This window comes from Osmerus eperlanus, chromosome 19 (assembly GCF_963692335.1).
Source record: "Osmerus eperlanus chromosome 19, fOsmEpe2.1, whole genome shotgun sequence".
Classification (NCBI taxonomy): Eukaryota; Metazoa; Chordata; class Actinopteri; order Osmeriformes; family Osmeridae; genus Osmerus; species Osmerus eperlanus.
In genome coordinates this window covers 11,990,016-12,000,582 of record NC_085036.1, presented here as the reverse complement: position 1 = coordinate 12,000,582, position 10,567 = coordinate 11,990,016, and the positions used below count along the sequence as shown (strand labels likewise).

Here is a 10,567-nt window from a genome sequence, read left to right as displayed (position 1 = left end):
TGTTTGGCATGCTGGTGTACTATGCTACGGTAGCCTATAAGTCTTTCACTGTTTCAACTACATACATTTATATTACATGCTGTGATTGTCATGGGTTTTTACAGTGGGTTAGTTTATTTTGCCATTGACCATTGACCTACTTTCACCTTTGAAACATGTCCACATAAAGCCTTATCAAATTAAAGCAGTGCCCTTGTGCTATTATGCATTAAGAGGCAGTGCACTCTAGCACACCGGTAGCCTACTCCTAAATGTGTCATAAAATGTCACCCCATTTTTGCTTCCTTAAGTGTGTGAAAGGCAGTCACCAAGTTCCCACACCCTCCTAGCAGTGGGGAATAAATTATTAAGATGTTTTAAAATAACCAGGAGAGACCGAGGTTCCATCCTGCATTATAGACGTGGATAAAGAATGACCTGAGAGACACCTGACACAGTCACAACCATTGAAGTGTGAAGTCAGTCGACATCAATGAGGTGAAGGTTTAAATGATGAAGTGAAGGTTGACTTCACATCATTGGAGATGGAGAAATATGCTCAATCCAGTCAAGAGTGGGCCTAAAATAAATAGCAAGACACCAAGTTTAAAGTGAATTTGTTTTTAATTCCCCTTATTTTTTTGTCATGCTTCTGAAGTGAATAACAGTAGCCTTTTTGTGGCTATTGTGCTCTGATGTACATGTTTTAGTCACACGGAGCAGTCATTTTTTTTGTAACATCAGAAAGGAGAATTTTACCACAAGACACCATAACAGATTTTAAACATCTTCTAAAGAATATTTAAAAAATCCAAACTTTTAAAAAGCTTCCCTCCCCAGCGAACATGGAATGTAGTTTCAGTAACAGCACATTTCACATCTGTGTTCAAGTAACTAACAATGTACATGCTGCAAAAGGAAAAAACAAGACCCAGAGCCAGTGTACGATCAATACAGTGCATCACTTGACATTTAAAATGTAACAGAATGCCCTAAAAAATAAAACACTATTTACCCCCAATGACACACAAATGACACCTCCTCTAGCCTTCTAACCCAGATAGGGAAAGTGGAGCAGGACAGCCTGCCCTGGGCCGACCACCAGTGCAGAGAGGTCAACTGAGCTGTCTGGGACCAGAGCACGCGTGTCAGTGCTCACCCGGACCATGGCCTCTTTCGGCAGCTCGGGGTGGGTCAGCTCTAGGGTCACGGCCTCCCCGCCCCAGTTGACGGCAGCTACGTATCGTATGCTCTGGTCCCACACGCGGAGGTAGGCCAGGGCGGAGGTGGAGTTGAAGAGGGGGATGTAGTTGCCGTGCTGAAGGGATCGCTCCTTCCCACGCAGGTCACTGAGGGTCTTGAAGAAGGTGCGGGTCGACAGCCTCTGGTTCCTCTCCTCCTGGGAAGTCAATTATGAAGACAAAAAAGTGTCAGCCATGCAAGTCTAGCAATTTCAAAGGAATCCCCCCCCCCAATGGGATATCCTTTTTGTAATAAAAATAACTGTGCAGCTCATTTCTAAAAGAGAAAATTAAATACATCAGCATACCTTGAGAGTGCTGTTCAGCCCTTCAGGTTCCTCCAGAGGATCCCACAGCATCATAGGAACCTTGGAAGTCGCCTGTTAAGAAGAGAAAAGCAATACGTCACACACCCCTCAACACAGGAGAACCAGCACAGGATGCAGACCTATAATACGGCAACTGACAACCCCGCCTCACCATTCTCACACACATAAATCACACAATCATTCTGTATAGTCCCCCATGGAGACTCACCTCGTCCTCCAGGCCTATCTCATCTCCATAGTTGAAGACAGGGGTCCCAGGCAAGGTGAACATGAGCATCTGATGGAGGTTGACCTTGGAGGACCCCACCAGAGAGGCCAGGTGGCCCTGGGTCCTGTCCCCGATGCCCCAGGCCAGCTGGGTCTGCTTTGAGGTGTCATACAGATACTGAACCACCTGGGCCCAGTCCATCCCTGTCATTCCGGCAGACCGTAGGACTCCTGACATGAGCAGGTCCACCCCAGTGGAGTTCTGTAGGACGCTGACCTCCATGGGTGAGGATTTGTCCGTAACTCCAATCAGAATCCTAAAAGGGGGGAAAAAGGACACATTTATTCATCATCTGAAATAAAGTTTGGTTGTTTTGGTTGTTCACAATGTGTGCTTCATGTTTTGGCTACTCGCAATGTTTTGTGGCTATCTCGTTGTTATGATCAGTGACCTATGCACTTTGTAAAGCTCTCTCTTGGAATTCGCTTTGGATAAAAGCGTCTGCTAAATGAATAAATGTAAATTAAATGTAAATGTAATGTAAAGTTTACAGTCGCTGAAGAAGCATGTCAGAGAAATGACTTCACTCCCTGTGGTTCTAGTTAACGCCACTAGAGGGCACAAGGTGACCAGTAAAACTAATATGATGAATCAGTAAGCAGAGCTACAATTCCTCAATTATACAAAGGAACACCAATTGGTTTAGATGAATGAACCATCTCAAGGAGCAATAGGATAATAAATCTGCAGTCACCCAGGGCTTCACTGATGCCCACAGATCAACACCTATAGACAGACTAATGTAGATGACATACCTCTTCTTCTCCACATCCGTCCCGTTGTTCTGGACAATAGCTCGGATGTCAGCCCAGAGAGAAGGAACCACAGAAGCCACGCGTTCCACCCCGGACAGCTGGACCCCGTCCACACCCTGGCTCCGCCAGAACATCAGAGCAACCTGGGGAGAGGAGCCAAACATGAACAACCCCTCACAACTCACAATGCGCCAAGATTATCCCCACCCCCTTCACTCATGTATACACATATTTATATAAACAAACAGGCATTTCTCACACACAATTATAATAATCTATTAAAATTATAAAATGTGATTATAATTTTTCTCATACATATACAGTTGCATGTGGATTCTCACCTTGAGTCGCTCGGCAACGTTTGTGACACTGACGTTAGAGAACCATGGCTCACTGCCCTGGTAGTTTGGGGTCAGATCCAGGACCACATTAATGCCTGAACAAGAACAACAACAAGATAGATAAGATAGAAATCCAAATACCAGGCCTTAATTCACCACGCAAATTGTGCTTGGCAAAGCAAAGGAAAATCAATTTATATTTTTAGGACCAGAAGGGCAAAACTCACTCTTCTTGTGCGCTGTCTGTATGAGACCCTTGAACTGCTCCAGGGTTCCGGCCTCAGATGATACCGCCTCGAAATTCAGAGTCTCTGGGTTGTTGGCCGGGGCAACATGGATTGGCCCCACCACCAGTGCCTTCACCTTCAGCTGGCCCAGACTGTCGATCTTCTGCTCCAGACCTGTCAGACAGCAGAACAAAAATGTTACGACAAATACAAAAATAAAAGTGCTGGTGGGTAAGCGGGTAATGTTTCACCACAAGGGCCTTCGTTTCAAATGCAAAAGGTTGTGACCCTTAGCAGGAAGAGTGGAAGACACGAGGAAGGAGGTTTTTTTTTTGCCTGAATTTCGTCCGAGTCATAGGAAGAGGTCAGCACGTTTCGAGAGTTGCTAGGTGACAGCTGCGGCTTCAGATTAAGTGCTCCAGCATTCAGCCACGACAACACGTGAACGCTACTCATCCCAGTAATCAACACTACCCTTCTGCAACCCCCCCCCCCCCTCCTCCTCCTCGCCCGAATTTTCCAGAGATCCTTATTCAAGAGCCCCCACAAACAAATCAGTGCCCTCAGCCTGGGTGAAAGTACCTTGCAGATTTTGAGAGTCTGAGAAGGCCTTCACGTCCCCAATTTGGTACAGAGGTCCGTAGTTCCACCAGTTCATCTCAGGGAGGTCTTTGCAGCGAGGTGCCTGCACGATGATGGCCACCGCTCCGGCAAGCATCCCCAGCCAGCCCAGCCAGAACAGGATCAGGAGGGCCCAGCGGGTCCTGACCCAACTGTGGTAGAGACAAGGGAGGGAAGGAGGTGGGGATTAAGATTAAGGGAGATTAAATTACATATTGATTGAACATCAATTTATAATACATTTGGTTAAATGTATGTAATGTAGTGATGAATGGATACAATGTCAATGGTAAATATAGTCCGTCTTTGTTCCTATCCGAACAAAATAGGCCTACGTATATAATTAGGTTCTCACCCTGGGGTGCCAGCTACCCTGAGAAGCTCCTCCTTGGACAGGCCAGTAAATTTACTCTCCTTTTCGTCTGGGATTTTCACTTTTACACTGCCATTTTTCTCTGTCCCAGTGGGAGAGACGGCTTCTCCATTTCCCGTCTCGTCGGCAGTCATGGGCTGCTTCTCCTGATCCATCTCGTTGAGCTCCACATCTTTCAGGTCTACCTCGGCGTCTTTGCTCATTGTGGCGGTCCTACGTAAGTCTCACTTAATATTTCTTCAGAGAAAAAAAATACAGGGGAAATTATAGACAACGTTGCAGGTCAAGACATTTTCTCGTGGCTGTCAAACTGAGCAAATAAACCGGTTTGAGTCATGACACATGCGCAATGGTATCAACCTCTAGGAGGTAACGTCAATGTGACATTGCATCACCTGAAATAGGCACAATGTGTTGAAAGCCCAAATGCCACACAAAACCCAACAAAACTACAATTTCTATTAGATATTTTCGATAAATGTGAAGCGTTATGCTTCGTCTAACAAACCCGCTAACAACGTGGGCACGGCAAACCGGATTAATCTAGTTCAATTCGCGTGCTTGCTTGGTATTAACGCGCTAAAACTATTGCCAACCTTAATAGGAATAAAATGTGCAGCTCTGCTTACCACCAAAAAGACACTATTCCATTATTTGTATATTACAATTACATAAACAATATTTTGGTCTATTTAACTAAACAATACACATTTTCAAAAGAATAAAATAAAAACGACTCTCTTCTAGAATGCATTGTTTGTACATGGCAATATAAATGAGCAGAATATAATACAATGGTTTACCTGAAGAGGTTGACTGGATGTTAATTATAGTGATGGTACTCCCTGCTACTATAGCTCAGAAAATGTTTATTTCGAAGCATCAGTGATGGTAGTGGTTTTATAGCAAGCCGTCATGTCCTCAAGCCGACAACTGCCCAAAAGAATTAAGGAGACGCTGCCACGAACGCTAAAACTATTTAGCTATTTTCTGTTAAAGAGTTAAATTAATTATCCTGAGTGAGCCTTCACACAATTATCTATGCTATATAACGACGCCCATCTCGTAAGAAAGTCGCAACATCAGTGCGTATTATCTTCTGGAATCCTAACAATGGATACGACCTTAACTAGTCACCTCCGTGTACCCCACCCCGTCCTCTTTTTTTGGAGTTGTGACAAACAAGTGCTGTACTTGATGTAGCTATCTTTGTTCAATACCCAGAAAAACTAACATAAAACCAAAGCCGATATAGCTTGTTTTTGTTTTGAATTGCGAATTGGCTTCAAGAAATCACGTGTATTTTATAACGTCAAAGGATGTAATTTCTATCAAATCTTTTTAACTGAATGTAGGCTATAGATAACATTTCAGGAACATGCAAACAAGTTGAATGAGAATGCATGGTTCCAAAGTGGCATAACATTTAAAACTCAAAAAAGCCTAACCCCCCTTAACGAGAAGAACTGGTTCCCAAATTGTGTCTAACACATTCAAAGCTTCTTTGTTTCAATAATCTCCTACCTCATGATTAAAATCTAAAGTCTGAAATAATTTCTAATCCAGGCTGTGTAGATCTGGAATTTTGACCACGTTAAAATGACCTGCATTCTTATTCTACCAGCTATTAAGATAATGTATAATTACTCAAGATAACATATTTACGCAAAGAGAAAATTGGGAAATGCCCTATTGATAAACTAATCAAGACACAATCCAGACAGACGCAATCAATTTTTGCATTTCTTTGTAGTCAATGTAGATCAATGCAAACCATGTTAACTGAAACCACCTCCACCTAGTCCCACCAGGGCCCCTAAAGTCAGTATCCAGACTGTTCTGACCACTGAAATATGTCTAGGTCTCCCGGTTCTAGGATTTGATCCAGGGTCTATACCCAGGACCTGAAGATGTACATGAACATTGTTTGTGTCCATTGCCTACACCCTGTACCCCTGCTGTAGAAAAACATGCCGCACATGTGCTCTGCAATCTGAAGCATGTGAGGCGAGGAGGGGGTGTGGGTTCCTTGGAAAGGAGGTCCATGTATGGTGGTTGATATATAGTGTGGGTTTTAATATAGTACATGCTAAAGTAATGCAGGAGGGTAGGTCAGGTATACTTTGAGTAAGTGTCCTGTCTTTCTGTGTTAATATGCAGTGTACAGAGACCAGTTATTAACAAAAAACTTTGTGTTTATGTCTCTGCATGTGGGCGGCGGAGGCAGGGAGACAGGGGTGTCTGGTGTCATGTCAACACGGCTGAGCACATTGTGTTCCTTGGTCTTCTTAAAAAGACAGACTACAGGAACAACATTTTGTTTAGCAAGATATGCGGGACCAGATTACAGGCTTCTCCTGCTCTACCCCATAAATCAATGATGGTGCTCTCCTTTGTAGAAATACTCTGATTAGATCAGTGTTCCTAATATAGTCTGTGATCTCGTCAAGCGGTGGAAGGACCTACGAAATTAAAACAAAAAGGCAGGTCCCTGACTTGGAACATGTCACTTTTGTTATTAACAGACAAACTGTCATTCTAGGTCCCATATGAAAAGCACAAAAGCACTCTCCTCTGTCGTGGAAATTTTGGAATACAGTTATAATGTGTGTGTTTCATATATGAGGAATGTGTTTTAACGGAAGTCTAAAGTTGATTAAGAGTCAACTCCATTTGGTAGAGATGCCATTTGCAGTTTTATAACTAGGAGACGTGAAGTCTAAGAGACGGGAAGTCTGGGTGACCTGAAAGAGTTCTTGTCACCTGGGAGGAAGAGACAGTTGGTCTGGAGACAATGTGGATTCAACTGTATTGTTATTGTGATCTGCTGCTCTGACCCTTCCTGTTGCAATGGGTGGGGTTAATCAAATACTTGTTTGAAGTGCCCACACAAAGGAAAGTTGACCATTTGACTGGTTTGGGGAGAGAGGCCACAATAAAGAACCGTGGGAACTTGATATGAAGTCAAACTGTCACCAGAGATGTATTGTTTCAAACTGTCACTGAGCAGTGCTGACCAATCAACAGAGTTCAGAGGAATCATTTGATCTAAAGTTTATATAAGGCAGGGTTTTATGATTGTTCTTCATCACTCTGGCGAACGACCTGTGGCTAGCACCTCCTTCGTTATGACTGATCACAAAGTACTTTGTTAAATCATGATCTGTATAAGCAAAATAAATTGTAATAAACCCACATCTCTTGACTGCTCAGATCTACACAGTGCCGCTTGAATTTCTACCATTACACCTCCAGACAGCTTTACCTTACAACTCCTTTTTAAACTTTCAGAGGGTAACTCTGTGCTGATACTGCTGATACTGGCTATCTGACCTGTAGCCTATACCTACAATACGGGATTGGGCATGTTGCGTCTGGACGTAACCTCATTCATCGGATCAGGTTTAGCCTTCTATGAATGTGTGCAAAATCACAGGGTGAGGGATATTGAATTGCATTTGTATTCCATCCCTGACTCTGTATTGGGTATTCAAATTCACATCGCTCGACAGTGTCATGATAATGCGTACGGTTATGATTTGATGTTGTTCCTTTGCTCGTACGGCAGAACGGATATTAACATGTCAGAGATCCGTTCAAGTCGAGCCAGGCTCTATTTTGTCGCAAAAACATTATATCTGACAAAATAGCCTCTATACAGTGTCAAATCTCTCCGAATGTATTAGAGGCTAGAGCTAGGGTAGTTTTAGATCTGAGAACGTCCTAGAAATTAATTTAAGTAGCTAATTCTGAAAATATTAGATCATCCTTAATCACTTTCTAAATTGCTGAGGGTGAAGAGACAGTATTTAACTTTTTACAATGGCGACCTGCAAGCATGTAGATCAAAATGGTTGTGTGAATCCGATTCGTTTAGCCTACATACAGTCTAAATCTGCTGTTGCTCCGAATTGGTGATTCTTGGTTACACAGCGCCGTTCTGTGGTCAGCACTGTAGATGCAGGCTAAAGAAAGTCGTGAGTTCTTGAGTATTAATTTTATAAACAATTTACTTGTAAATGTCATATAAAACTGTATAACAAAAATGATATGCAGACTATCGTTTAATATATTCATAATTTACTTATGCAGATTTGGTCCCTTCTCTAATGTCTTGCGCATGCAAAACTAACAAGACAATCACATTCCAAGAAACAGTGCAGTAGCCTATGAATGCATCGTATTCTTTCAATTAATCTAATAATGATTTGCAATATATGCAAAAACTGCAACATTGTAGGAAACGAAGGCTCTCGGTTGAGAGTCTGTCTATTGCAGATGGTTTGGTCCACAAGGCGCGTCTAGATTGGTTCTATAAACCAGCGAAAGTATTTGTTCAAATGTACAAATGTCCGGGATGGTCTTGCCGTGGCTCCTTATTCTGGAGATGGTGTTGTATGCTGGCTGCTTCATATGTGGAATAATAACAGCTGCCTCGCTGACCATCACTCAGGTAGGCCTATAACCTATAGTTTTATCATTTGAGCTATTTACATTGCAAATAGACTATATTTTAAACATGTAACCTGGATTAACTCCGAAGGCCTATATCCTTATTCATCCTTATTAATATCCAATATTTAACGTTATCATAAACACTAATGAGTTTCCCTATGTAACACCGGAGGATATGATATAGGCCTAGATTGAATTTCCCTATACAGAATTTGGTGCGTTTTAAATACTTAGACCATATTGTTTAACAACAAGGAGGGTGGAACCTTTTCAACTGTATGGGTTAGAGAATGAGAGTGATCATGGATGTAAAAACAAAATCTGGAATTCCATCTCTATTGAATTAGGCTCCTAGCTGTATCTATTCAGGGCAGGAGACAGAGAGACCCTTTGTGTGAAAGGCTGCTTTAGCACGGCTGTCTGGTAGGCATGTTAATTGGAAAGCGTGTGTTTCCCCCACCCCTGAGCCAACACCGTCTCGGTATCATTGTCTATGATTATTTCAGATTACCGGGTTTAGACTTTTAGATTATTTTTTTTTATACATAAAAATAAACTTACTCTAATCAGTGGACATATGGATTATTTTAGAGTAGCACAATGGCAAATATGTTTGTAAAACTGTAATTCTGTGCATCTATTTTTGTGTGTTCCAGGGTCACTTTGATGGCCAGTGCGTTTTATACGGGACAGTTCTATACAACACTACAGGCAGAAACTTGGTCTTACAGAGCCCCAGTCACCCCTCCTTATGCTACTTTATTTCGGCCATCTCTGTGTGTGTGTCCATCTACTGCTTCTCTCTCACGCTCTACTGGATCTACACTCGCTGTGTGGACGAGGAGGTCAACAGGTGAAGTACCGCAACCACCAACAGGGGCGCCAGAGAGTCTAACATCGACAACAAATATCATTAATGGTTTATTAACCTCGTATGATCATATTATTGATTCAATTATGTAATTATCACATTCAATCATATTAAGAGTATTATATTTATTTGTATTTTTCACCTTTTATAATTATATTATATATGTCATTATGTTATAATTAACATTTAGGCCTACTTAAGATGGATTAAAAAATAACAAAGAGGATGTTAACCTAGTTGCACTTGTGTCCTTGTGATCCTGAATGTCACGTTTGATTCCTCCCTCCGGCCGTCCTCAGGGAGAGAGTGTGGCTGAACGTGACTCTGTGTGTTTGCGGGGTTGTGCTGTTCTTCCTGGTGGTGTCAGGATGCACCTTAAGGATTGGGAGAGAGCGTCTGTGTCTGTCGGCTCGCCACAACGTGCCATCCTTACACGGGTGAGGAGTGAGGGCACGGCAACGGATTCATACGCAACGGATTCCTCCTTTCAGAGACGTTTGTCACTGGGGAAACACTATCACTTGTGGTGCATCGTTCATTGGCCCCGACCACTGAAATACTGTTAACATTTGTGATCCTTGATTTTCAAACGTACTTTCCATATGCACAATTTATTATGTCCCTTTGGATAAAAGCATCCGCTAAATGAATCCAATGTCAAATGTGTTCCACCCCACTGTCCCGTGTTCTGTTGTGTAACTGATTTGGTTTTGTTTTAGCTGTGAAGAGGCCGAGAATGTAACCTGGGCCAGCCCCAATACTGGGACGCAGTTCTACTCAGGTTTATGCAGCTCAGAGGTGCGTCTCGGCATTCCCACTTTCAAACCTTGCCCCAAACTAGTTTCAAAACGCCTGTTAATAAACACATTTGAACATTTTGAATGGTGCTGCTTAATAAGCGCTTACCCGAACCAAATGTAATGATTTGGAAAATGTGGTTTCTTCTTCTCTTCTTCTTTGTGTATTTTCCAGCGGTCAGTGTGGGTCAACTTCTTCTTCTGGGTTCTGATCGTGGTGGTGGTGTTGGTGCAGAGACGTCAGGAGATGCAGTCTGAGTCACTATGGCGTGTCACCGAGAGAGAGCCCTTCTTCCACCGCCCTGTCTGA

General features: G+C 42.7%; 2 protein-coding genes across 2 annotated transcripts; one reads left to right on the top strand and one right to left on the bottom strand.

Annotated features, from left to right (window-relative positions):
• Positions 1 to 584: 584 nt before the first annotated feature.
• Positions 585 to 5,088, bottom strand: slc3a2b (solute carrier family 3 member 2b). Its single transcript, XM_062485563.1, has 9 exons — positions 4,938 to 5,088; positions 4,117 to 4,371; positions 3,723 to 3,913; positions 3,141 to 3,314; positions 2,914 to 3,008; positions 2,573 to 2,715; positions 1,758 to 2,073; positions 1,529 to 1,600; positions 585 to 1,378 (listed from the first exon to the last, which is right to left on the bottom strand). The coding sequence occupies exons 2-9, from the start codon at positions 4,335 to 4,337 to the stop codon at positions 1,031 to 1,033; spliced, it is 1,560 nt and encodes a 519-aa protein (XP_062341547.1). The 5' UTR covers positions 4,338 to 4,371; positions 4,938 to 5,088; the 3' UTR covers positions 585 to 1,030.
• A 3,283-nt stretch (positions 5,089 to 8,371) lies between these two features.
• tmem179bb (transmembrane protein 179Bb) lies at positions 8,372 to 10,567 on the top strand. The gene is made up of 5 exons (XM_062486217.1): positions 8,372 to 8,587; positions 9,246 to 9,442; positions 9,760 to 9,897; positions 10,180 to 10,258; positions 10,433 to 10,567. The coding sequence occupies exons 1-5, from the start codon at positions 8,483 to 8,485 to the stop codon at positions 10,565 to 10,567; spliced, it is 654 nt and encodes a 217-aa protein (XP_062342201.1). The 5' UTR covers positions 8,372 to 8,482.

Excerpts from the sequence above, each read along its gene's own strand:
- tmem179bb (XM_062486217.1), top strand. The coding sequence starts at position 8,483 with ATGTCCGGGATGGTCTTGCCGTGGCTCCTTATTCTGGAGATGGTGTTG. Across the intron at positions 8,588-9,245 it reads CCTCGCTGACCATCACTCAG|GGTCACTTTGATGGCCAGTG; the intron begins GTAGGCCTATAA and ends TGTGTGTTCCAG. Across the intron at positions 9,898-10,179 it reads AACGTGCCATCCTTACACGG|CTGTGAAGAGGCCGAGAATG; the intron begins GTGAGGAGTGAG and ends GTTTTGTTTTAG.
- slc3a2b (XM_062485563.1), bottom strand. The coding sequence starts at position 4,337 with ATGAGCAAAGACGCCGAGGTAGACCTGAAAGATGTGGAGCTCAACGAG. Across the intron at positions 3,914-4,116 it reads AGGGTAGCTGGCACCCCAGG|TTGGGTCAGGACCCGCTGGG; the intron begins GTGAGAACCTAA and ends TCTCTACCACAG. Across the intron at positions 3,009-3,140 it reads ACAGACAGCGCACAAGAAGA|GCATTAATGTGGTCCTGGAT; the intron begins GTGAGTTTTGCC and ends GTTCTTGTTCAG.